Source organism: Battus philenor, unplaced genomic scaffold, assembly GCF_028537555.1.
Source record: "Battus philenor isolate CCGP_79_NKW_IND1 unplaced genomic scaffold, ilBatPhil1.0.hap1 SCAF_9, whole genome shotgun sequence".
Classification (NCBI taxonomy): Eukaryota; Metazoa; Arthropoda; class Insecta; order Lepidoptera; family Papilionidae; genus Battus; species Battus philenor.
Window position 1 is genome coordinate 9,420,734 of NW_027181759.1, and position 27,451 is coordinate 9,448,184.

At 32.6% G+C, this 27,451-nt stretch overlaps 4 protein-coding genes across 6 annotated transcripts in view; 1 reads left to right on the plus strand and 3 right to left on the minus strand.

Annotated features, from left to right (window-relative positions):
- Positions 1-1,064: 1,064 nt before the first annotated feature.
- On the minus strand, positions 1,065-10,593 carry INPP5E (Inositol-3-phosphate synthase). Its single transcript, XM_068775872.1, has 10 exons — positions 9,850-10,593; positions 9,654-9,773; positions 9,241-9,369; positions 8,981-9,138; positions 8,365-8,637; positions 7,773-7,873; positions 6,799-6,924; positions 6,298-6,415; positions 4,199-4,337; positions 1,065-1,305 (listed from the first exon to the last, which is right to left on the minus strand). Exons 1-10 carry the CDS (start codon positions 10,509-10,511, stop codon positions 1,191-1,193), a joined length of 1,941 nt encoding a protein of 646 aa, XP_068631973.1. The 5' UTR covers positions 10,512-10,593; the 3' UTR covers positions 1,065-1,190.
- A 590-nt stretch (positions 10,594-11,183) lies between these two features.
- LOC137932301 (uncharacterized) lies at positions 11,184-13,344 on the minus strand. The gene is made up of 4 exons (XM_068775907.1): positions 13,226-13,344; positions 12,317-12,447; positions 11,526-11,655; positions 11,184-11,341 (listed from the first exon to the last, which is right to left on the minus strand). The coding sequence occupies exons 1-4, from the start codon at positions 13,284-13,286 to the stop codon at positions 11,184-11,186; spliced, it is 480 nt and encodes a 159-aa protein (XP_068632008.1). The 5' UTR covers positions 13,287-13,344.
- A 3,970-nt stretch (positions 13,345-17,314) lies between these two features.
- On the minus strand, positions 17,315-22,494 carry LOC137932303 (ionotropic receptor 75a-like). The gene is made up of 11 exons (XM_068775909.1): positions 22,425-22,494; positions 22,090-22,241; positions 21,839-22,019; positions 21,581-21,773; positions 21,021-21,193; positions 20,434-20,666; positions 19,820-19,919; positions 19,494-19,681; positions 18,230-18,337; positions 17,762-17,928; positions 17,315-17,558 (listed from the first exon to the last, which is right to left on the minus strand). Exons 1-11 carry the CDS (start codon positions 22,492-22,494, stop codon positions 17,315-17,317), a joined length of 1,809 nt encoding a protein of 602 aa, XP_068632010.1.
- Positions 22,495-25,327: 2,833 nt separating this feature from the next.
- LOC137931972 (putative inorganic phosphate cotransporter) overlaps positions 25,328-27,451 on the plus strand; it is a 38,567-nt gene continuing 36,443 nt past the window's right edge. Inside the window, exons 1-2 of one of the 3 annotated variants that reach the window (XM_068775489.1) lie at positions 25,474-25,525; positions 25,709-25,787. In XM_068775489.1, the coding sequence (XP_068631590.1) occupies positions 25,733-25,787 (55 nt within the window). In that variant the 5' untranslated portion in view covers positions 25,474-25,525; positions 25,709-25,732. The other 2 variants (XM_068775488.1, XM_068775492.1) reach the window with 2 other exon arrangements.

The window sequence follows — 27,451 nt, forward strand, 5'->3', positions numbered from 1 at the left end:
ATGAATAACATTTGAGCGTAATAAGACTGATAATTACAAAATTACTTGCACGAGCTTACACTTGTTTGTGCGCACATAGTGTAAATAGTTTTTTTGCAATTAAACTGTTATTAAAGATTGAAGCTGTCTCCATTATTTCTTAGCTAAAGTATAATGTGTATCCGATCTTTAATCAAGTGAAAATTATTAGTTTTTCTTTTCAAACTATTAAATTTGCTAATACTCTTTATCAGCCTTAACATAACATCAGTAATACTAAACACATTAATAATATTAAAATTCATAAATCAATTTATAAATACGCTTAGTAAACAGAATTGTTTGTTAATTGATATTTATAATAAACATTGTTCATTTACCTACGACAATTATTATGACTAGATTTGTCTTTTTTATTAAAATACATACAACTAAATCGGAATATTTGGTAAGGTAAAGTTATTGATGAATTTTAAATTCATAAACTAATTATTAATCTTTAAACAAAATAAAATTTAAATAAGGGTTTTTTTTTCAACAAAAATAACATTTATCAATCATAACTGTAAAAAAATGTTACATACAAATTGTACCTTTTTGTAAAACAATAATTATGTAACATTATACTTATCACACGAGGATCTCATTTACGAATTAATACTGATTCAATAATATTACATAACTAACATAAAAATTTTAAAATACAAAATTACCACTTTGTACATAATTTTTAAATGTGCCAAATTGCATAGAATACACAAAGTTTCATATATATATATACATACATTTATATATATATATATATATATATATATATATATGTATTTATATATGTATGAAATATGCGTGGTAGTAGAAATTAAGAGTTCCCTAACCTGATTATTAAACAATAGTTTTTAACCGATGTGTGTACTACATTTATCTTGAATATTTTAATATACAAAAATAATACAAGGGAATATATAACTTCTTTTGATTTATTAAAACATTTGTGGTTTTAATTTATTATTAAACATATTAGCAATAATTGTCAATTTATAAAAATGGAAAATAATTACAACATATATGGTGTAATCTGTGGTAATTTTGTATTAGTCTAATGTTTAACCTTTTTAAATAAGATCTACATACTAATAAGATATTTAGTATCTGTAATTTAGAATGTCTTAATTTTGACAAGCGCTACATCGAAGAAGTAAAGATAGTAGTCTCTATTGTACACAACAAACTGCAGAAGTCCCGGGTGCATGGTCAAGTAAAGCTCTCCGCCGCTTTATACCTTCAAGGTACACTTCTCTGTTGAACAGGCCAGCTGCCAGCGGTACTCTGCCAATATATTTAGTGAATAAATTATTAAAATTTGAAGACTAATGAGCGAATCAAGTTAATTAACCGAAATTACGGAACTGTCGTGACGTGATGATGTCTCTTGTATATCTTTGACTGTTGCTAAAATATATAACACATTTTTGACTCCAGTCTTACTTACAGGAATAAATTATAAGGTAGCTTGTTTTAGTCGTGCATTGAGTATTATAGTGTTACCGCTGTATCGTGCCTTAGACAAGCGCCGCCAGCTGACGACAGAGGAAAAAAGGATAGGCGCCATTGCCGCGAGCGTTGACGGTGGAACTGTCATTCCCCTACCCCTCGTAGCTGTAAAAGCTGTACAGCTTTTGCAGAAACTATTGTTGTATTTAGTGTTTGGCTACTGAATTGTAATACTGACTGATTCTAGGTACAATTAACGACAGTTAAAGAATAAGAAAATATAACGGCTAATTAAACTTCTCGCGTTGTCAGTCCACACGCTTCGTTTAAACAGTTGCATCGATCAGTTTTTATCGATTGCGACGTTTATTAATTCATATTACATTTTATCTCTAGAGTGATCATACTCTGAAATATGTTCCAATAATTTATTTTCTCTATTGCTATAAACTAAATAAACTACTCAAAACAAAATAGGGCCCACCGCAACTTTGTCTCTAATCGTGTTTATAAATAACTAATGTACTAATCTTTGACAAAATGAAGCACTACTACTTCTAGCACACATGTTTATTAGTTCATAATGATGTTTTAATAGTTAACTTTTTTGTTGATTTCAAGTGGGTAGACAAAAAAGTACAGTGCTTAAATTTATCCATTTCTTAAATTTTCAATCGTTTGTGTTCTCAGTCTTGCTTTAAACGCAATGCTTTGATCACACTTTGTTTAGCTGTTTTTTTTTTCGTTTCGGCATTATTCCCGATTACAATGCCAGATTTTTGTCGTCATATGGATGTGGAAACTTCGACAAGGGCAGTTGTTTTTGCTTCAAGAGGGAGAATCGCAAAGATCCGTCGCATCTCGCCTTGGTGTGTCACGGCGAGCTATTCGAAACGTATGGGAGCAGTTCCAGGAGACAGGTAGTGTGGCTAGAAGACCTGGATCAGGAAGGATTCGAGCCACAACTGCTCAAGAAGACCGGTACATTCGATTGACTGCGCGACGGGACCGTACGACAACCGCCCGGACCTTGCAATCCCGGCTAAGGCAATCTACTGGCACACGCGTTAGTGGTCAAACCATTCGGAATCGACTCCACGAGGACGGGCAACATTCTAGGATGCGTGTTATTCGTTTAAAATTAACAAGGGCTCACCGGGCAACACGTTTGAGGTTTGCGCGTGAGCATTTGGACTGGACCATGGACAATTGGAGGACAGTACTCTTTTCAGACGAGTGTAAAGTTAAGTTTTTTAGCGATGACAGACGTGTACGTGTGTCGAGAAGAGAAGGAGAACGTTTTACTGAACCATGCATGCACGGTACTGATCGTTTTGGGGGCCCGAATATGATGATATGGGGCGGTATAAGCTTGTTAGGCAAAACAGAGCTGGTGATCTTGAACGAAGGGACGGTCACTGCAGCCAGTTACGTCGAGCAAGTAATCCGACCTTATGTCATCCCATATTCACAAAGAGTAGGTGATAATTTTGTGTTTATGCAAGACAACGCTCGTGCGCATACAGCTAGGGTCACTCAGAGGGCACTTTCTGATGCCAATATCTCGGTTTTACCTTGGCCAGCAATGAGTCCCGATCTCAACCCGATTGAGCATTTATGGGATCAATTGAAAAAAAGTATTAAAGAGACCCATAGTCACGTTAACAGCCAACAGGACCTCATAAACGCGCTGAAACTCTGTTGGGAACGAATACCCGACCAAAACATCACTCATCTTATTGAGAGTGTTCCAGATAGGCTCAGAGTGTGATTACGGAGCAAAGGAGACCCTACTTGATACTAAAGGAAAGCTCCCGGCAAATTTATTAATAACAAACAGTGACTATAAAAGTTTTTATTGACAGTCTACTTAGTGCTCATTTTCTCTAAAAATGTGTATTTGAGTGTATTGCGATAAAATTAAACAATTCAAACGTTATTTTGTGTTTACTTAATGTGTAAAACCCTAATTCAACATCTACTAATTGTAAAAATTTAATAATCATGTATGCACATAAATTAAGGGGCAAAATGATGGTGGGCCCTATTTTGTTTTGAGTAGTATATTTAGAAATACGACAGCTAAAAACTAATATTAAATAATATACCAAGGGTGGTCAAGCTCTTTGATAGTGCAACCAATTTTCGAAAATTTTTTGTGAGCAGCAATTCCTATATGATACACATTTAAATCACGCAAAACAATGTTTTTTTTTACAAAAATCATATTATTGAAATTATTTAAACAAAAGTATAAAATATGAGGATTGAAGTTAGATATAATGGCACACGTATATGGCAACACTCCTAATAATACCTAAAGATGCCGGTTAATTCATTATGATTGGTATTTGGTTTTCGCTAATTTTATAGTGGAATAATAATAATTATTATCCAGAATAGTAATTTGTTTCGATTTCTCAGGACCTGACATAGGTGATATAAATTTAAGTATTGAAATAATTCGACAATCAATCGGAGCCAAAAATAACCGTTCAAAGAGCCGCATGTGGCTCGCGAGCCGCAATTTGACCATCCCTGTAATATTTCATAACAAATTCATTTATTAACTCATGCCAGATGATAGACGTCCACTGCAATGTATATGCCTTCTCCAATGATCGCCACAATGACATAGTATGTGGATTACTTGCATACAATGTAAAAACTTTTTTGACTGACTTCGTAATTTTATGAGTATATATAAATACGAAAAGTTATGACTTACACGTCAGTGCCGGGGCGAAGCGCTGCGGAGAAGAGCCCCCACACGGGTTTGTGGTCGCTTGTGCACACTGATTGCGCCGAGTTATACGCCAGACACTTCAGTCCCGAGCTTGCCGGTACCGTGCTAACGCGTCGAAGCCCTAAACCAAACATTGATTACCCCTAAGTATTGAGGCAATGACACCGCACTCTCACCGTGTACTGTCCGGGTCCACCATTAGTACAACTTGCTCTTGTTGGTATTTCGTAAATGGAGATTTATTCAACAAAATCTTCCGCCGTACCAAAATGCAAAAGGATGATGATGATGCTTGGTTAGGTAAACTAAATCCGGCCGTAAAACAGTCAACTTTGATCATCAGTAACCTAACCCCAAAACTTCGTAGCTATTTAAATCACAAAGCGGCTACAGGAGCTCAGAGTGGCTAAATAGCCCTGGATGCGAGAACGCACTTAATCATTTTCAAAGAAACCTCTCCCTATAGAAGCATCCGTGGAGGGGCCACGACTCTTAGCAATAAGGATTATGACCCGAGGAAGAGGGCCGGGCGGCACCAAGTACATTTATACTTGGAATACGTAAACCTATACTATGAATACGTGCATTGATATAATCCGAAGGAGAAATGACTTTGGTAAATCTGTTAAGTAATCTCTCTTGTTAATAAGGTATTTTTCCAGTAAAAACAAAAAAAAAAAAGCGACAATAGGGCGCTCACGTTTTATAACTGCGGCCCCTGCACTGGCTGGCCGCTTCTAAACGTTCAACTCGTGAAAAAACGTTTATTTCGAGTAGAAGCCAAATGTCATAAAAACGCACCCGTAGGGCGCTCGCGTTTTATAACTGCCGCCCCTGCACTGGCTGGCCGCTTCTAAACGTTCAACTCGTGAAATAAGGTATGTTTCCAATAGAAACAAAATATTAAAAAAACGCGACAATAGGGCGTGAGCGTTTTATAACTGCCGCCCCTGCACTGGCTGGCCGCATCTAAACGTTCAACTCGTGAAAAAACGTTTATTTCGAGTAGAAGCCAAATGTCAAAAAAACGCATCCGTAGAGCGCTCACGTTTTATAACTGCCGCCCCTGCACTGGCTGGCCGCATCTAAACGTTCAACTCGTGAAAAAACGTTTATTTCGAGTAGAAGCCAAATGTCAAAAAAACGCATCCGTAGAGCGCTCACGTTTTATAACTGCCGCCCCTGCACTGGCTGGCCGCATCTAAACGTTCAACTCGTGAAAAAACGTTTATTTAGAGTAGAAGCCAAATGTCAAAAAAACGCATCCGTAGAGCGCTCACGTTTTATAACTGCCGCCCCTGTACTGGCTGGCCGCTTCTCGCTGTTTTTTTCGCCAGCCAGTGCAGGGCCGGCAGTTATAAAACGCTCACGCCCTATTGACGCGTTTTTTTAACATTTTGTTTCTACTGGAAAAATACCTCTTTTCACGAGTGGAACGTTTAGAAGCGACCAGCTAGTGCAGGGGCAGCAGTTATAAAACGCTCACGCCCTTTTGACGCGTTTCTTTAACAATTCGTTTCTACTGGAAAAATACCTTATTTCACGAGTTGAACGTTCAGAAGCGGCCAGCCAGTGCAGAGTCGGCAGTTATAAAACGCTCACACCCCCTTAATCACTTAACAAAAGTAGTCTAGGTTCAAATAAATGTTTTGTATTACACAGAATGAAGGTGAAAAAGTTCTTACATATGTAAAATATAAATATACTATAACCATCGAAATATTTTCCAGTTTGTAGGGTTAGTACAGTGCTACCGTTGTACCGCGTCAATGGACAATGCGGCGAGGTGGGGCTAAAGAAAAGAGAGGATAAGGACCACCGCTCTAAGCGTTGACAGTAGACTGACGCAACGGAGAGGCCGATGCTCTCTTCTCCCCCTTCCCCCGGGCCGCTACGACACCGTACAGGTTTTTAAAGCAGGTATATCGTTTTTGCGATAATTTATAAATTGCATACATTTTCATTATTCCAATTTTCAACAGATGGACGCCCCTAAATTGCGATTTGAATTGAAATCGATAAGTATAAATTGGTGGAAGAAGAATTTTTTTTAAATATTTTTTTTAATTATGCAAACTTACCAGAGAAAGCAGAAGACGAGTTGGTGGTCATGGATCGAGCTTTGTAAAGTATTCGGTCAGTATATGCCGGGGCCCGCTGCTTGCTGGACGTGTCGAATTGTTGGCTGCCCGGGTCATACTGTCAATGAATAAATATAATTGTTTAATTGATTATTTAACAATTATGACACAGATTTTATTCGTAAAAATTAATCAAACCTATAAATGTATTCGTTAGACAGATTTAATAATATCAGAAGATGTATAATGTAGCAAATTCCAGCTCATTTCTGGAATGAATTTTTAATGCAGCATTAGGAGCATTATTTTAATATTGGTTAGGTAGCGAGAGGAGTTTGGCAAGTGAAAGTAAACACTAATGCATTGTAAGAAGGCCCTCTTTCCCTAAAACACTTTAGACCACAGTAAACACGTGAAAAAACATAATAATTTACGTGTTAAATCAACAATATTTTCGCCAAATAAAATGTTGTTTATATAATAAACTAATATACGCTGTACCTTATAAGTGGGTGGAAAAGTGATGGGCGCTTCTCGGAAATCTCGGAACGCCGCCCCGTCCTCCAATACGGCAGTTAATTGATCAGCGTGAAGTAGTCCGTGCGGTAGATACGCCGGCAGAGGGAACTGCCAAACAAATATTTTTAATTTAATCTCAATAAAATTTGTAACAAGTCCAATTGTTTAAAATCATCATTTATATTAAACATCTTTATAGTAAATCAATTAAAAACAAAGATTGAAAGGTCTTCATTTAATTATAAACATAATTTATACTTCAACACAAAAATTTAATATTATTAGTTTTAAATAAAAAAGAGCAGTAAATTACAAATATTTTAGAAGACTAGAGTAACTTAGCTAAGTAAACACTGACATGTAGAAACGTCAGTAAAAAAACGGAAATAATTATTCAGTATTTCCTTTTTTTGTAATTGTAAAAAAACGAAATTTTAAAAACAGGCGCTCATGTCAGTGGAATATATGTTCAGTAAATAACTAAGAAAAAAAAGTCCAAAAAACGGCGACAGGTTATGTAAATTAAAACAAAATTTAACATACATATCAATGTTTATAGTTACCAACCTGCTATCGCAAGCGTTTTCAAGTTTAAACGGAAATGAATGTAAATAATTGGAACCATATTCATTAAAAAGATAAACTCTGTAAGTACTCTATATCAAATGGGAGGCCTATGTCCAGAATTGAATGTTCGAAAGCTGAAATTATGATGAAATAAGATTCGCTGAATTTCAGGCGGCAAATTGCTAAAGGAGCTATATCTTTTACTACTTTGTAATGAAAAAGCTCGGACACCTAGGGAGTCTTACCTACAGACTTAGTGGTCGTAAATTCCTATCTAGTATTGGAATATTGTCGATCAATCGTATCATTTATCATCAAGTAAATATTTATCAAAAAAATGTCTAGTCTGGGTTAAACATAATAAATTTTTTAACATTAAAATAACGGACCTCAGTTTGTTCAATCCAACGTAGCACAGCAGCACGAGGTTCACCTAATCGGAAGTTCAAATCTCCACACCAGAACACATAGTCGAAATTATTTGTTACATCTGAAGCAATACAAAATCATTTGTTCACTTATAAGAAAATTAAAAGACTTTCATAAGCATAATATCATACTTTGCTAAACAGTTGTTTATTTGTATCCTATAATAATTGATACCTATCATTACAGGAGGAATCACACACAAAAATAAACACATCCAACACTATTCTAGTTTTTATTCCTAACATTACTAGTAACTCCATTTTATTCATTTTAGTGAAAATATCATATTAACTTGATATGATGATGAAGAGAGTCAATATTGCATGTTAATATTATTTTTAATCATACATGGATGAAAATTTCATAACATATTTAAAAAAAAAATTACTGAACTTAACATTTTGATTCTTTTGTTAAAAAGTGCTAATGTTTCGCATTATCTCCATAGTGAAGCCCTAAAAATTTAAGACAAGTTCTTAATGGCTCTGTTCCATAACTCTTGAGTGATAGTTAATTCTGATACCCAGATTTAGTATTTCATAACACACTCACCTTTACTTCTATGTTTACAGGGTAAATTCTTTGGCAAATCGATTGATCTGATAATTCTTTTAATATCAGAAACTCTTTCCTTGACTTTCTCCTGATGAGCTGTAAGGTGCGCCGTAACAAACAGAAAAGTTGACCCGAACAATGCAAAAGAGATTGCTACGGCACCTTTAGTTCTAAAAGCAGTCCCAGGACGAACAGATAGGCTAGCATCTTCTGGCAGAGAACAGTACCAAATCAGATCTCTTCTTATAAATACTGTTAGATGGATTGTTCCTGCACATTGAAAGACAATAGTATATGTAAAACATTATTTATAACATGTTTTAAACATGAATAAAATATGTCCATTATTGACTTTAACCTTAAATTTATTTATGACAATTATAAGCATCTACATAATTTTATATTTATTGTTATTAGTGCTTAGGTATAACTAAAACATAAATATAATTTAAACATATTAAAAATGAAACTGTAATCTTACATGTATGATCCTGATGTACTATTTATCTATTTTGTTAAGGTCAGTTTTTAAGAGTATTTTAGATGAGTACATAAAATTGTTGAGAAACTAGACTTTAATACCTATTATATAGTAAAACATTAAAATGTTTACCTAAATAATAAGAATGTAGTAACAAATGTGATGGTCCCAACACTTCCTGAATTGTAATTTCCCATTCGGTACGCTCTGAATAAGATTCTTGTGTTCCAATAGCAAATATATCTGGCACATGCTTTACTTGACTAGGGAAAATAAAATCAGCTAACTCTCTGTAAAAGAATTGTACTTTTTTTATTTATTTTTTGTTCCAAAATTTTTTTTAATACAATGTCTTGTTTAAAATATGAAAATAGAATAAAGAGAAAGCTTACCTTGGAGGTGCTTGGCCATTCATATTCCATGTTCCTATAAATATTTTGACTTCTCTATCAGGAAACACATGCTCTAATTCTGCTGTTCCCAACAGAGAATGTGATGCTAATCTCCCATATAAATAGTTTCTATAATATTAAGAACATAGTACATGAACATAAATATGTAAAAAGAAACTTTGTTATAAGGATTAAGTATGTAAATGCAGCAATAAGCAGCAAGTTACAACAAGCATATTACACATGACCAATTGTCTCTATAACTCAATATGTTATTTTTCCAAGTAATGGATATGATAAATCAATGGTTTTATATTGTATATGAAATTTTAACATGTTGAATTTGACCAATACAATTTGAAACAAAAAAATTGTACCAGATATTTAAAGAGAAATAAAAAGAATTTGGTAACCTCTCCCTAGCTTCCTGCGTAGGTATTAGTCGCAGCACTTGTGCAGCTAGTAGTGAGTTGCGAGCCAAGCTGTCAGTGCTGCCAGCGCGAGAAGCTGACCTTGTGATGGTGGATTTTGTCCTAAATGTAATTAAACATAAAAAACATCAAATTTACTGCACACAATTGGTTAATGGTAAAATTATATATAACTTACCTTCTTTTACGGTCTAAAGAACTGCTTCTGTCACTTTCAGGAGATGAGGAATGGTAAAGGGGTTTGCTTTCACTTGATATCAAATGATCAGCAGACAAGCGCTTAACAAACAATTTACTTTTGGGTTTTATGCCTTCAAGTGAATTAGAATGGTCAAACAATTTTTGGTCATCATCACTTTTTGGAAATATGACAGTGGCCTTTGGAATTTCATCAGATTTCGATTGCGTGCATGATATAGTTTGATCACTTAAACTTGTATTGGAGTTATTTAAAGGACTAGGTGGTTTTGAGGTAGGTCCATTTTTAGAGTTAGGCCCTTCTGCTAAGCTTCTCGGGCGAGATTTCCTGAAAAATGTTTTGCAACACTTGGGGTTGTTTTCTTCATCGTTACTATAGTTGTCGGTAGCCTGTGTTAAGGTACTTGCGTGTAGATCTACTCCAGAATTTTTTCGATCTGCCCTAGTATCTGTGTTGAATTCAGTTGTTTGTGCACTTTGCGCCAAGAACGGATCTGCAGGGGACATAGGACGCGACGGAGACTGGCTAAATTCGTCATTGGAATCAGTATCTACATAGCAGCCTACTTTTGGCGATTTCTTAACAAATAACCGTTTACGCAAAGATAACTTCTGTTTGGTCCTGGTAGGAGAAGTTGTCATGTTTGGTTTAAAACCAAAAATACTAGTAATTTAAGTTACGATTACATTTTTTACTAATAATAGATAACTTAACCTATAATTACTTCTCAAAGTGACATTGTTCGAATTAGATGTCAGTCTTTTTTATGGACACGTTCAAAATGTTTGTATACAAAATATTTCGCAATAAAATTCATTTTTCATCTCTAATATTTCAAAGTTTTAAACACTTCAACCAAATAACTCATGATTTACATTGAACCTTTCTTTTGTTGTGCATCTGTGAAGTTACTATGGAAACTTTTAGTAATCACAACTTAATTAGAGCTGTCTTATTTGCTGATCCATATCGATCTTATTATGAATTTTAATTATTATAAATATTATATAGTTCCGATAAAAAGATTTGAGGTAAAACAAATGCAGATCAAACAAAATACCATACAATATTATTTGTAGCTAAACAAATAATAACGACGAATGCTTTATTCTACTACAATCGATAAAATAAATAAATTCATAACCAGCAATTTGTTACAACTCTATGATAACATAAGGCTAACATTTATTTTTTCATAACTTGTGTTATATTTGCAAAAATATTTATATGTAACACATTCATGAGATTGTAAAATAACCAAAAATTGGTAAACGTTTCAATAAATCGTAAATGAAAGACACTGTATTTACTAATTATATATTTACAAAAAACAAACACAGTGTTATGACTAATATACAAATATTATTTTCTAAAATTACTCCTTTCCCGGTACCTGGCACTAATAGATTTATTCCATTGTATTCTGGAGTAGGAGATAGAGAACCTCCCACCACCGATTGGATTCCATTACCTAAAATGTTATTGTATTTTAAAATTTCTGTTTATAATGTATGTGAATGAATGTCTAAATAATGTCTAAAAATGAATGTCTAAACATTTTCATGCATTAGGTATACTGTATTAGAAAGTTATGCTATGTCAACTTCATAAATTCTCGACCGACATTTGTATAAATTAAAACAATAATTTCTTACCAATGTTACATAAGTCATTTGTACAAGCTCGATAAAATGTTCTAAATGTCGAATCGGTTATTTCATGGTTCAAATAATCAGGAGCTTCTTCACATCCGCGCGTAAAACTTGCTACTACACCGATGGGGTCCTATAATTAAATAGCAAATTCATGTCATCATTTTCGAGTGTAGTTACGTTCGAGTGTTTAGTACGTTTTTTTTTAAAGAATTGACAAGAAAAGACTGCAGGTGGCGTGATTGAAAATTAAAAACAAGTTTTTCTTAGCGCTTTTTATCCACTTAAAACATGTAAAATTTATTTGGCGAATGGAACTTTTGTGTGTAAGCCATCCATCGTACAAACAGGGTTGAATATGTTATTTACTAATCCTTAGCTACACTTATCTTGAAGTCTCATAGTTTCATTTGTGTAATTTCTCAATTATGTGATTTCTTACCTTAATACCGTGACATTGTAATCAAGTAACGATAATTAAAAGGTAATTTAGAAAAATCACTATTATAAGGTAAGCAATAAAAGACTTGTCATGAAAATAACTAAAATTAAAATTAAATATTAAACGGTACGAAAGAATCTTAAAATCAGTCACTAATACAAATAATTGCTAAAATTAGTTAATAGTTTACTTTAATAAAAAAATAATTTTTATGAACAGAAAATTCACGAGATACTGCAAGTTAAAAAATCTTAAATAAACTAAAAAATCTTAAAAAAACTTTGCTATGGTTTCATTTTTAAAATAAAACCGTATATAAAAACTAAAACAATGTCACAAATTTTACACTCACAATAAATTCCTGTCGCATGATTGTGCAATAAGTGTAACGGCAATCAACAGATGGCGTTGAGTTTGTTATTGTCAGACACGATCGATCTACATCCACCGACGAAAAACTGCATGCATAACACCGCAGTTGAGCTGTAAAATTTATCTTTTGTCTAAGAGTATCGTATGTATACATTTGACGAGTAAAAAAATTGCAATCACTTTTTGTACGTTTTTTTGTAAATAGTTCTCTACAGGTAAAATTCGTAAAAAAGCTGATTATATATTATTAACTACAGTTAAAGTTGTATTTATTAGATGTACTTTTTATTAACCAAAACTGTACATAACTATCATTTCATTTAATAGTTTTTTAGTAACCGGTACCACTGTTTTTATAAAAAAAAAACAATGCTAAACAACGTTAAAACACGAAATTTTGTTATGTATTTTGAGATTTTATAATACAACTTTAATCTATAGTAATACACTCTGTGAATGTATCATTAACAAATTATTTATGCTAGTTTAATCGTAGTTGAAATTGAAGTTCAGTAATATTTCTGAAAGGTAATGTTTTACTTATTTGTGAAAGTCAAATCTGTGTTTCAGGAAGCACAAAAGTATCTATATTCAGTGTTTAAAAAGTGCTCTGTTAGCCTAGGCCGCTAATTATAAAAATCACTTAAACAGATTAGTCTTTTTCTTATTGTAGTTAGTTAAATATTAATAAAATTAATATTTTGGTGTTTATAGTTTAGTAATTGATGTTACTATTATTTAGTCTTTGGATTTTTTTTATCGATTACATTGTCACAAATATGTCTATGTGAAGGTCAGTAAATATAATAAGTTTGCAGCACTTACGAAGTAGTCATTCACTTTTCAAACAGTGGATGTCTAAGCTATGAAAATAAATGATACAACTCACCGTTGATTGTGCGTGTTACACTAAATAGAAACAACAATGCTACGAAAATTTTGATATCCATTTTCTTTCTTAATTCCTTTGATTTTCACACTAAACAGACAGATACTAAGTACTAAAAGGCTGACGGACCAATTATTGAATTACTCAGTATTTATCTTATCAGTGATTGTTCATTTGTTTTATTCATTATCACTGAGATATTTTTCATAGATTTTGATGTATTTTTATATTATTGCAGTTATTGTTGTTTTAATATGATTATTATTTTCACTCTCGAATTTTCCGTTGAATTTAGTTTAGTCTATAACTTTATTGTTATAAGTCATTATTTGCAATTATACAATAATTTTTTAAATAATATTTCAAATACATATAAAATGCTTATGGCGTTTTGATTTTATTTTACTTGAAAGTTTGAAGATCAGAAATGTTTATAAAAAGATATTGAATAATGACATGAATTTTTTACGAATTACTTAAGTAAATATTCGATGTATTTTGAAAAAGTTGAAGTACTATTTTTAGTAAAATGTCGGGTAAAATCTTAGCAATTTTTTTTTATTTCGTTTTTTCCGTATAGGCACTCTCTGTTAATAGGAACTAGAAATCACGAACAATATGAATATCACTCAATGTCTATAGGAACTAGAAATTCACGAACAATATGAATATCACGCAGGGTCTAAGAGTGTCCGTAGAATCTAAATTATATTGAGAACAAATAATTGATAGCGTGTTTTGTTTTTTAATAACTACTGACCTCTCCATTTCGTTGAACTTCCTTAGCTGCGATTTAGTGTATATATCCAAAATTCATTGTGATTTTTCTGTTTTGCCTAAACCGGAAGTCAATAAGATGGACTCCTTTGGCAAAATAAGCTTTTTCATTTTTTAAATGTTAAATGTTGTGGCAAATATTGCTTTTCGGCCAAAGTAAAAATAGTAAATGGCAAAACTATTCTTTCCTCCATTCGTCTACATATATAAGCGAAGAGATAAAGTTAAAAAAAAATTAGACAAGTAAATAGAATTTGATTTATAACAATAGAGGTTTTCGTGATTTTATATTATAAATATTTTTTTCATAAACAAAAGTTAAATAAAATAAAAGGTGGTTCCGAAATTCTTTTTTATAAAAAACAAAAAGTACTGTCATTCTTTTCGCATTTGAGTTAAATGTTTATGGTAGATTATATGGATAGTGTAATGACGATAAGTGCAGGCGTCATAAAAACTTATTACATCTTTAACTAAAACATAAGTTGGTGAAAAGATAACGGGAAATAACCTTACTATACAAGTATTTATAATGCTATAAGATAAATTATAATGCAATAAAATTTTACATAATGTAAAAAATAAAGTTTGTATTACAATAATTTCCTTACTAATAATTAAATGCGTAGTAGAAGCAAAGTATTAGACCTATTTTCGGAAAGTATCTCCCGAGTTTAATTTTACAAACGGCCATTGAACTATGGGTCATAATAACCATAAAACATCGAGTTCCATACTGCGTAATACTATGTTTAATATGAACACTAGAAATCAATCTAGCTCGGATCACACTCATGGACAGTCGAGTGCCATGGGTGACACAAAATCGTTAGACATCTAGGTAACACACGTCTTGGAGGAAAAATTCACTGAACACACGTCGAAAAGCCGCGAAAAATTATCCATTGCTAAATAGCCGAAGTAAAATGTCACTGTCAAATAAAGTGACATTTTATAAAGTTGTAATCAAACCCGTCCTTACATATGTAAGCCCGTGTGCTTAGCTAATAAACGCGTCATTCATAGACTCCAAGTCGTACAGAACGGGTTCACGCGTGGGACTACGGGTACGTACTGAATGCCCAGTTCCTAACACGGGCATTCATAGCCCTACCGCTCAACACATAAATTCACTGATCATTGTTGCCCCCATCTATAATATATTCACACCCAATACAGAGACACGTACTCGAGCTTCCGGACGACGTGACGACAATAAGACAAGCCACGTACACTGAACACTATCATCGTCGCCATTCGATAACCAACCGGTCTCAGAGGAAAGGAAGCTGGCCCGTATCACAGGGGACGCCTACCGCTGATCATACTAGACAGAAGCCTTGCTGAAGTTTCTTTTGCAACTTCTTTTTCCAGCACTAACGCTTTCCAAAGTGGTAGCAGTGATATCAGTCAGGCAATGGCAACAGAGGCTCGGTCTTCTCAGGCGCCCTTGTGTTTGTTAGGCGGGTAGAATCGACGAGTGACAGACAAAGCTGAGGGGCTTTTGAGCCTAGTCACTTCTTGGTGCGTCAGTCGAATCGACCTCAAAGCTCGTCGGCATCTTAATCCGGTGTAAAAGTAGTATGTAGCGTCCGAGTAAAGTAGAGTGTCCGAGCAAAGGCTTCTCGGGAACCCTCGAGCTTTACTATCTTAAAAGAGTTACAACATCCATAACAAAAAACAAAGAAATCAATCAATAGATTAAGTTAATAATACGATTGAAAAATTGAATGAAAAAATATTTAATACCAGTACATAAATTAGTTTTAGTCATCTGTATTTTTGAAAATTAGATGAAGTTAAACATCTATAATGTTTAAGTTCATTTATTTCTCTTGCAGTGTCATCTAACACTTCAATCTGTATCACTCTGTGTTTTGCGCAGTAACTTTAATTGTAATTCTGTTTTGGAAATAAAAGTTGTAACAATTAATTTTATTTCTATTAAATAACTTTTTAAACAGAAATGCTGTTAAATAATTTGTTGCTGTTAAACGAGCCACCGGTGGTAATCTGTGAAAGTAAACTCTTTTCAACGATAAATAAGGTACACCTAAATAGTTATTATACATATCTATGAAATGTTTATGTTTATTATGTCCTACTTGATAGATGAGAGAGTGAGAGAGAGAGAGAGAGAGAGTGAGAAGAAAGCTAACGAAGAAAATGTGCTAAATACTTTTTAGACACTTTTAAATGTGTCGACTAATACGACAATGTACTCAAGCTGTTATGGGTTATTTAGCAATGACAAAATGTGTATTAGTTAAAATTTAGATGTGTATAAGGTCGATTAAATATTTGTGGAATGAAGATATAGTGAAATAAAATTTAATTTAATCATCATTACTAGGTGGTCCGACGGCATAATTATATGACATAGGCCTGTTCCTGCAGTCCTGGTGGGAACTGTTCTATACGCCTGTACCAACATGGCATATGGATATGCTTGGGATTTCTCTTCGAGATCGAAACAGGCCTGAGGAGATTAGTTGATAAAGGCTTTCTTTAGCCCAGTGAATTGGCACATTGAAGTGGTAGAAGAGGCTTAAGAGGCTCCTTCTAACCGGTCCTATTGGTAATCTATGACGTCTTACCGCTGGTACGATGAGGATTAATGATCAATTTTTGGTAAAAATAACGTTTGCGGCATAAATGTAACAACAATATAATAAATTTATTTTAAATACTCCGGCTAAATACTAATTTATCGTGGTGATAAAAATACATTTAAGATAATTAATGGTTTTGTTTGAAAATAATTGTCGGTTGTAATTTCTATTCCAACGATAAACGTAGAGGCGGTTTCTGTTCTAACATAATTGTTTCTATTTTACACCTACTAATTAACGGTACACGTGATTCCATAAACAATGGGTTGCACTTTCAAACAAGGCTTCCAAATAACTGCCTTATATAAATGATTATAATTTGATGTTACAATTTAAAATGTTAGGATTATAAAATATTTTAACTATTATAAAGTATGCTTCAAACTTTTATTTATTTATTCATTATAATACAAGAACATTCTAATGTTACTATAGGTTTAAGTGCTATAACAGATACTCTACATCAAACAATGAAGATTGATAATTAAGTTTTAATATATTTTAAAATATTACATTTAATTAAACGTACAAACTAAAATATTTTTATATTACACTAATTTCGTTACAAGTGTAAAATTTTTATATTACTAACGTAAATAAGTATTTTAAAGTAGTGTTTTAAGGTTTATCTGAATTATCATGTACTTCTTAAAATAAATATAATATTTGTATCGATATGGTTTTTCGAATGTTGTATATTTTACATTCCAATGTTTGATCTTTTAAATTTTTTTAATATAATATCCTTACGACGATACAATATCTCTATAATAAGCAATGCAGATGCTATCAGTGTTCCATAGGATAACACTAAAAGCGCAGGGTAACAGTCGAACATGCTCACTGACACAAAGTTACCATCTCCTGCCGAACACGTGGGTCGCCGCACATACCACCGATGATTTTCTCTGTATTGCAGCCCATGTTCGATCAGGCGTTTAGTTCTGAGATTATTTATAGTATTCAGTTAGTTACAATAACTTAAAAAGAATATATTAGTACTTTTTGTTGCTTACAGTTCTCCTTTTTAAAAATTATAACATTTTTTAAAAATAACTATTAATATTATTAATATTTAATATTAATCACACAATAGTTACATACTATTTTTTATTTTATTATTTTAAATATTATAAATGTCACTCACCCAATTTTATATAGTTCAATATATGGTGATTTTTTGCGTACACCTATCCATGGGTCTGTAACCTGAAGATACTGTATCTCATATAGGCTACATTTCTCACCTTCTTCAAAATATTTACCGACGAACTTGTATCCTACACCAATTTCCATGTGAAATGCAAAAAGTCCCTAGAAAAATAAAAATATTGTATTTTAATATGATATATTAGGGAGACTGAAAATAATGTCGCTTTCTTAAGTTAAATTCACACGACTTCATTTTTAACAATTTTTTATTTCTAATAAACAAGTTATCAACAACCTTTTGCCATTTAGCATACAAATTTTCAATGCCGGAGCGATCAAAATCCATCAATTTTATTGTAAAATATGTCGACAGAAACGACATTACTTTCGAGTCCCTTTAATATATCAGAATATAAAAAATACTTTGTAAACATAAAGATAAATAAAATGGCTAAAGTATTACCTGGCGCATTTTTTCTACGCCGTCTTCCATTGTTAAGAATCGTGGTGTTACTCCCGGAGGCGCTATTTTTGTTTCGTATAATGCTTTTCGCGTGGGCTCTGTCATTGTCTGTTATTATTAAGTAAATAAATTATATTTTTATTTAGAGAAACTGAAGGATGTTGTAATTTTAGTTCCTTTCAGCCACATTGCGCTGAACAGAAGGCCGCTGTGTTTAACTCCAGCGGTTATGAAGTTGACACCATGGACTGACAAGCGCAGCGTAGGACGTCCATTCAAAGATGGACAAATGGCCTAGAGAAAGTCGTTGGAGGACGGATTGAAAATCTATTAAATAAGCCTCTTCTTATGTCAAGCCGAGGACATCTTACCGCAAAAATGATAAAGATGAAACTACTCGTAAATATCTATTCATTCATCTTGTAAAAACATGTTATTTAAGCACTGTTGTATTTGTGAATCTTCAATACACGAAATAGTTTCTAAGCAGAAGGAACAGATTTATGTAAAACTAAAGATAAAAGGTTAGAGTATCTTTCGCCCTGCATTTTTCATAACTCAATTGAAATTTCAAAATTAAACTTATCGATTACGATACTCCACCTTGTTTTTATAAGCAGCGGTAGAATATTGAAAACAAATATTTTCAAGTATATATAAGTAAGTGGTATTAATAGGCCTATATAAAATGAAACGTTGAAATTCGCAATCACTAGATAAATTACTGCTTGCTAGTTACGTGCATGTTAATATCTACTTGATGGTACCTTACACTGCATTCATCACAACAAGATCTTTAGAATGACTACTAAAGAAAAATAATATTTTGTATAGATTTCTTTAATTATATTGCTGGTGAAACCGCAGTATCGCGCCTTAGGTATACGCGCAGTGAATCTGAGAAGAATATCAGCTGCTTCGTCCCGTCATTTCGGCGTCAACGCACGCGGCGACGACGCTCATGATCTTTTATTCTTGAGCTCCACCTCAGGACAGCGGTTTCGCATTCACTTTGATACTCAATGTGCAGCTAATACAAGCTTTTGAATATAAAATATTTGTTTCAATGACGGAAAACTGAGGTCGAAAATTGGTTGTCAACGGTAAACAAACTTGCAAAGTATTATCTACGCAATTATTCTTTATAATCTTATTTAATATACAGCTTTTCTTTACATTATAATAATAACCAACCATTTGGTCGGTTGATGGTTCAGTTTTATTGTACAGAGAGCAAAAAATATTAAAAACTAAAAAAATTTACCGCGAAATAATGTCTATTATAAGGATTGTCTTCAACACCAAACTTCATCCTGGATTGTAGCAAATCTTCCACGGTTTTTATCTTCGATGAACTCGATTGTAGCAAAGCTACGATATTCGCTGAGAACGAAGTGTATAAAAACAGTACCGTCCAGAAGAGAATCAGCAAAACTATTCGTCCCAAGGCATCTACAAATTGAGTGTAAAATATATGCAGATAAAAGCACGAAGAAATTTCACAAACACACTCATAAAAACATTACCGTATAAATAAGTGTTAGTTGTACATGTGGTAAATATAAATACAAGTATATTTAATAACACTACCTTTGAGTCCTACAGGACTTCCTTGTTGACATGTAGCGCCAAAAATTAAAAGAGCACAATCTGCAGCGCTCGCTCTTAGAATTCCAGCATCATCACTTTTCTAAAATGATTACATGTTTAGGTTAAATTTCACAGCAGATTTATATGGCCTTATAAGAAGGTGACTTTAAGGGGAATGGAGAAGATATGCTCGCAGCGACTGCAAATGAGGCTATTCGCAGAAGAACCAACGACAGCTAACCTAACCTATAACTAACCAAAGATAGCTCGAAGAATTATTCGTCTGGAGTGGTAGTGCGCGGGGCTTATCGCGCGCGCAACCGACAGGATGAAAGGTTCATAAGTAATGAATACAGGCCGGTAGACGTAGCGTGCGAAGGCCCTCCACTAGGTAGACCGATGATATAGTTAAGATCGTGGGAAGTCGCTGATTGTGCAAGACAGGTTGTGGCGATCTTTGGGGAAGAAGGATTTGAAGTGGGATTATAGACATAAACGGACATGATGATGATAATGAGATTTCCTTGTTTTCATTTAATATTTAACCTGTTATTCGTGTTTTATTTTATTTGGCGAATGTTATAAAATATATACACTAATTGAATTAGTCTTACCGAATCATTATTCTTTTTCCTTTCCCAAAATGCTACTGTGTATAATATTATAAACAGAAGAACAAGCAGACCCCCGATGCTAATCCATACCGATTTTCGAAAAGGTAATAAAAATAGGTTGTTTTCATATGAAAGTTTCGGTTGTTGGAATACAAACTTGGATCTTGAAGGTACTGGGCTCGTAATGAATTCCACAACTGGAATCCGCACTGTCGTAAAAAACATTGGAGTTCCTACGATGCAATATTTTATAGTTTAATTGTAGGAAAACACTTAAATCTTTGTAAAGACAAAGTGTTCAATGATGTAAAAGTAGAACACAAAACATTATTAATTGTTACTTTCTGAATGATTATAATAAATGACTGTTCTAGAAGTTTCCATTACATTATTACAAATGGTAGTAAAAGAAAAGGTAGGTCGGTTCGATTGTATATTTGTATAAAAATCAGAAAGTAGATCTTAAAAAATAAATCGTGTCCACGTCAACCTTTTATAGTTTTATTTTTATTTGCTAATGTGCTCTTCAGAAATATAATTTATTAGAGAATACATAATAAAACTATTTTAAGTAAATAAGCAGTTACCTCCTATTTCCGCTTCTTCTCTGACCAAATATCCCATCATGCCGTTCCATGTATTATTTTGTGGGTAGCCCCAGGTCTTGTCAAAAACAAATTTTTTACTGCCATTAATAAACTCTATTAAATGCATCATTGATAGTATATTCGCTTTTGTTATTGTATCTAAATGATCGTTGCTAAAAACATGTTATTATTTAATTAAGAACTTCAAAAGTTTTAGTTAAAGTACAAGTATGCTCGATATGTCTCTAAATTTGGTTTCTTATTTTGGGCTTCTTTCTTTTTATGGCCCCCGTTAGACATTTTGGGCTTCATTGGCAAGCAGTTGCATCACAATTGCTCCACGTGCTATGATGAGAGCTGTAATTCTCTTTTAGATAGAATCAGGAATGGGGAGAATCGTCGGTAGACATTGAATTCAGGTCCTATTGGACATCTATAGAGGAAACCTATCTCCAGCACTAGACGTCCTATGACTGCAACAAGTCAATTTTCTTGTTGCGTATGAAACAGTATATTTAAGTTATTCTAATAATTAAAAGAAGGTGCAAATGATACGTTACATTCCATCAGTTAGATGTCCCATACTGTCATTATTAGTGATAACGAATGCAACTGTAATTTTAGTTCCATTTAAATCCAGCCGCCGGATGGAAGTGGTATTTACCCATTTATTGTTTTTTTGTAATTTATTTTTCATTTTCCAAACACCATAGCGCTCAGTTCGCCATGCAGTATTAATGGCCACTTTGTAAACTAGAACAATGTATATATTTAATATAAACTTAAAAAGAAGTTACTATTGATTGTAATATACTCACTAAAGTTTAGAATGTAATGGTCTTTTTTAATTTTATTAATGTTCATTACTTCTGCATCGGGGTACACGTTAATATTTTCTATTTCTTTCGGTACAAAGTCACTATTGTTTTGGTTTTTAATATCGCCACTGTCGAAGATTATCCAACGGTAAGGTGAATGAAAGTATCGTGCTTCCTCGCTCTGAACAGAAAGAAAATTAATTAAAATATCAAGTTCTTCTCCCATTTAATTCAATCAATCGAAATAGTACCTTTTTTAAAAACACAGAAACGTTAGGACAGTTAAGATCTACTGCAATCATGGTGTGCGGTTCCATTACATGAACTGGTGGTATTGAAAGAATGTCAGAAAATTGCATAATTATATTTTGTCCGTGAGACTTAAAAAACTTAATTTTTTTATCTGTAATACATAATATAAAATTTTATTATAATACATAATCTTTTATAATTTTTATAAATGTTAGTCATTTGACGTTATACATAGCTGTCAAACTTAAAAAAAAGTTAAAGATAATTTGTGTGAATTCAAGACACGACAATTACGCATTTATTTCAGTAAGATTGTTATTAGCATAAAACTCACAAGACGACCAGCAAAACACTGCAATTAAATTTTTCGGATGCTTAAACTCTCGAATCACATCGCCAACCATAGCTTCTTGAATTTTTTCGTACGCGTAAACATTTGTTAAAATCAAAATAACAGCTGTAAAGACTTTCTTCATGTTTCACAAAAGTCAAGTTAGATATGAGATTATGTGCAACTGCTTCTTAAGCTATGGAAAATGTTTATTCAGTCAATTCAAAACCATCACTTTGCTCACTAGAACGACGATAGCTTGTACATAAATTATAGCAGGATAAATAAATTATATGTAAATTGCTGCTTTAAGTTGTTAGTCAACCGATTATATTAAAATTGCAAAGGATTCGCAATACGAATGCATTTCTCTGAACTAGTTTTTGCTCTCGTGTTCGCTTGTGATTTATCAATTATTTTTTCATTTTTATCTTCAAACAACGTGTAGTTTTATAAATATGTGTTTTTATATTTTTACACTAATTTTTATTTCGCAAATAGTTTATTAATTGTGACTATTATTTTCAAACCTAAAAAGATTTTGAAGATGTGTAATATTTATTGGATTTAAAATAAATACACCTTATATTGTTTATTTCAATGCACTGCGATAAAAAAGTTTTTGATTATATTTCACACAAGTTCTGACTTGCATTATTTCCCTCGAGCCTACGGACGCTAATGGTCGTAATGATCATAAGTTAAATATCTGTATATATCATTGGTTATTAACGATGATCTTACAAGCCGTCGTAAGAGGTGTTTCATACAATCATTAATTAATATTTATCGTTAATTGTAATTTTTATTTGACGAGTTGCAGTAGTAATATGAAGTGGCAGTGGGCATAGCGCGCAGAACAAATAGCCGTTAAGGCAGTAAGTTACTGAAGTCGAGGCTACGGTATAGCAGTGTAAAACGTGCACCCATAAGATGGACAGACGACTTTGTTAAAGTCATTGGAAGACGCTGGTTGCAGGCCGCTTCCAACAGGTTCTATAGGTAAATTATGGGGGAGGCGTATTCCCAGCACGGCTATATTCGAAAGTTGATGGGCGCTGTTAGCCGTTTTGGCTTTTACAGCTTCATCGGACTCAGGGCTCGCGGATCCGAAATCCGCGAGCTAATAAAATAAAAAAAAATCTACGCCAGCAATGGAGGTGTTAGAGCTTATATGATAATACTGATGAATCAAAATATTACAGACATTGCTATAGGTATTGGTTGTTGCTCAATTATTATTTTGTTGGTAGAAATTTAAAATTCTGGAACATATTACTGATTTTAAAGGCATCGGGATACGAATCATGACAAAACATGTTAATTAACAATTAATTATTTTTTATAAACCACTTTCTCGATTAAGTTATACGGGGTGTTGCAGACCTTTTTTGTTAGAGGAGTACATACAGGAGTACTTTACGTACGAACCATAGATTTTTTTATGTCAAACAGTATAATGTAAACATTAATGTATTTATGATTAAGAGCGCCTTAGTTAGACATATATGGTGTCGAGTTTCCTAGTGATCAAACGTAGGATTTTGTATTACATTGAGTTTTCCCATTAAGTGAATCGCGCGTCTTACTACTTTTTAGTATAAATTAAAACCGTAATAATATTTACACATGCAGAAATATTAACATCTGTCAATTAATTGTTTGCGTGTCGTAAAAAAGGAAGAAAGTAAATTATAACATTGTTTTTCTACATAAAAACTTGATGTCTTTTCGTTATATATTATTACAGTATGTTGATATCAATATTTCCTTCGTGAAAAAATATAAAATTAATTTTCTGTTTTCGGAATTGTTCATAAGGAAACTGCATGTAATTTTATTATACCGCACTAATCTAGACTAATAATTATTACGTCTGTGTACTTTTTTGTATAGGTGATTGTTTATTGGTGTAAAAGCTTAAGGGGGGGGGGGTATGTAGAGGGGTGTGTATAGCCCATTTGTCAACAAAAAGCATGAAATATATTGCATTAATTTATTTCTTTATATTCAAATACAGCTCAATAAATTCTGGCAGTACAAAGCCTGCGCGGATAGGTAGTAAACTATATTATAATATTTATTATAATTTTAATACGTAGTAATCTGAATTGTGAAAATTTTGGAAACGCCTTTTTTAGGAAATTATTGTTCCTTATGTATTACGTTTGACACCTTTGATTTTTGAATAGAGTGTAGCATATGGTAATTGAAAGCAAATAAGCCATTCATTTACCACTTTAAAGCCTGTACACCTATAACCAATCACTCTGTACATGTATGGTTTATGTAAGATTTCAAAAGTTAATAGTGTCTTGCTTTTTGATTGTTCGATTTTCATCTTAAAACATGTTCAACGTATGATACATAACTATGAAAACTTGGTTAGTAATATTTAAGAAAACCACTTTGTACTAAGCAGCCAGATCGATGATGAAGTTAAAATGAAGAATTTTCAAATCAATCTTGATTATATTTGTTTAATAAATGAAATGCGATAAACTAGCGGTCAGTCAACTTAGTGACAATGCTTATCTTATTATATTGATGTACTGTAAATATTGACTATCGCATGCAGTGGAACAAAACAAAGTTTATTACGAGCTCTTTGTGTACTTTTCCTTCTTTCGTAAATATCTATTAACTATTAACTAAAATCAAATATTCTTTAAGAACAAAATTGTAATGAATACATATTTACCTATTAATGGTCAAATAAAACGAGTACTATAAATAAACGTTATGTTTGATCGCATTTGTACTTTTCCACAGTAAACTATAGTTGGTAACTGCATTGTTTACATAAATTGTGCCCTTTTAGTTTTATCAACCAGTCCATAGTTAAAATAATGCAACACGGGATGATAATATCGTTACAGTTGTAATTTGGTCTCTGTAAAGTGTATACGTGCTAATGTAAAAATTAAAATATTTAATAAATACACATAAAAATATTTTTTTTCCATTTGAGAGTATAATGAAATTTTTTGAACGTTTACTATCATCTCTACAATCTGTTAGTGAATCTAAAATAAAATGTGAAAACCCTACAGAACGAACACCTTTAATTAATCACACACACCGATCTTCATTATGTCAGTCAGGTACGCTGATAATTTTTATGTCAATTACAAATGTTGTTTACTCAATTGAATTTATGGAGTTTAAAGTGGCAGACCCTTAATGGCGCTTAGTCGAAATCATTTTATAGTAACGAGAGATTCTACCTAACCCGCGTAATCTGCAAATACATAGGCAGTAGTGTAACTCCGCAGCTGTTCTTTTAGAATTAAACATTCCACCGACTTGCGATGCCGCCAAGTTCTAAGGTGCTCCGGTGTCGCATTAACGCGGAGAGAAGTGGTGGTAAAAACTCCTGCAAAGTTTCTATTATTACTAAGGGAAAACCTGCTACAACGTAGATAAATGCCTGGTATGTACCGGTATCGCAGGTAAGCATACGCTGAGGGCGTGCAGTCTATCTGTGATTTGTTATAAACATTGCAAATTTATAATTGATTTTTTCTTGAGTCATAGAAAAATAATGCATTTATTTGTCCGCCGTGATTTTATCGTTTTCATTGAAACAAAGAAAAATATACAGTATTGATACTTTACTTACGCCTTTTTACATTTTTATTAAATAATTGTACAATTACTATTTCATTAATAGGAAATATACAAAAAAAAATGTATGCATAGATGCTTTGAAGATTGACTGTGTTTGAATAAACATTGTGAAAATAAATAATTTTTCTTTTCATCATTTTAAGAAAATAAAATTTTAGGGGGAAGGTATATATCTATTTTCAAATTATTATGATCGATGTCAAACAATAATAATTATTATGACATTCAATGTCAATGTAACGTATTGTTTAAAAATCAAAACTATATGTGGATTCTTTACTTTTTCTTTCAGAAAGAGGTAAAATTCCTTAAAAAATTTTTTAAAGATGCGCATGCCCTTATATGTATGTATGTATGTGTATTATATGGTGATAGACGTATGAGGTAATTACGATAACAAATAATAAAATATTAAAAATAAATAAAAACTAAATAGCCATCTATTAAAACAAGACTTGAGTATATGGACAAAAGCTTAAAATAATTCCTATGTTCAATTTTAATTTATAGTAATAAGGTACGTCATGGAATTGATTAATAATTTAGGCACTAAGAATAATGCAGCAATAAAGTATATAAATCAAATATTTGTAAAGTATTAAATAAATTTATTATTCTCTTTCAAACTTATATCATTGGCAAACTTGGCTAATCAAGAAATTTTCCCTGTCAGTCAGGGAATTACCCTTTTATGTCTTTATATCGTAATATCACACAATATCACTTTCGGTATTCACATACGACAGTAAAAGATGTCATCACCGTCTTTGCCAGAAGTTAGTAACAGCTAGTAAATATTGGTGTGTAAATAACCTTGATTTCATGTTAACTTTTCGGTAACAAAACATTTACATTAAGTAATGTTAATGTAACCGAAAAATCCTATAAATACTGCATGCAAAAATAAATGCCAACCATATAATATTATTAATTGTATTATAACACTACCACACACCAGTTCTTTTACCGTCGAAAAAAAACAGGATTTTATAGCTTTTAACGTCATGATTAAGTATACTAAATATAGTTGATGAATAATAATCTTTTTTTTTATTTTTGTTAAGTATTGTAGAAAACGTTAAACTCACAAAATATAATGACATTTTTAAGAATGAAACACTTGCCATCATAGCCTATAATGGATAAATATTTACAAAAAAAAATCAGTGACAGATACCTAACTGTAATAGCTTCAATTGTAAAAAAAAAACCGTTTGAATTTTAGCTCTCCACCTCACCGTGGCGAGGGACGATGATCTCGATTTAAATTTAGAATAAGGAAGCCATACTTTTTATCACATTTGCCAATCACTACCGTCATTACACAGAGGTTATTACATTATAATTGAGATACTAGCGGCGATATTTACAACCACTGCGTACATAATTCGTTGTTGGGC

Excerpts from the sequence above, each read along its gene's own strand:
- INPP5E (XM_068775872.1), bottom strand. The coding sequence starts at position 10,511 with ATGACAACTTCTCCTACCAGGACCAAACAGAAGTTATCTTTGCGTAAA. Across the intron at positions 6,416-6,798 it reads CTTTTCCACCCACTTATAAG|TATGACCCGGGCAGCCAACA; the intron begins GTACAGCGTATA and ends ATTCATTGACAG. Across the intron at positions 4,338-6,297 it reads CTCGTCTTCTGCTTTCTCTG|GGCTTCGACGCGTTAGCACG; the intron begins GTAAGTTTGCAT and ends TGTTTGGTTTAG.
- LOC137932301 (XM_068775907.1), bottom strand. The coding sequence starts at position 13,286 with ATGGATATCAAAATTTTCGTAGCATTGTTGTTTCTATTTAGTGTAACA. Across the intron at positions 12,448-13,225 it reads TGTAACACGCACAATCAACG|CTCAACTGCGGTGTTATGCA; the intron begins GTGAGTTGTATC and ends TAAATTTTACAG. Across the intron at positions 11,342-11,525 it reads AAATGACTTATGTAACATTG|GTAATGGAATCCAATCGGTG; the intron begins GTAAGAAATTAT and ends ATAACATTTTAG.
- LOC137932303 (XM_068775909.1), bottom strand. The coding sequence starts at position 22,494 with ATGGTTGGCGATGTGATTCGAGAGTTTAAGCATCCGAAAAATTTAATT. Across the intron at positions 22,020-22,089 it reads TTTCTGTGTTTTTAAAAAAG|AGCGAGGAAGCACGATACTT; the intron begins GTACTATTTCGA and ends CTTTCTGTTCAG. Across the intron at positions 19,682-19,819 it reads AAGTCCTGTAGGACTCAAAG|ATGCCTTGGGACGAATAGTT; the intron begins GTAGTGTTATTA and ends CTCAATTTGTAG.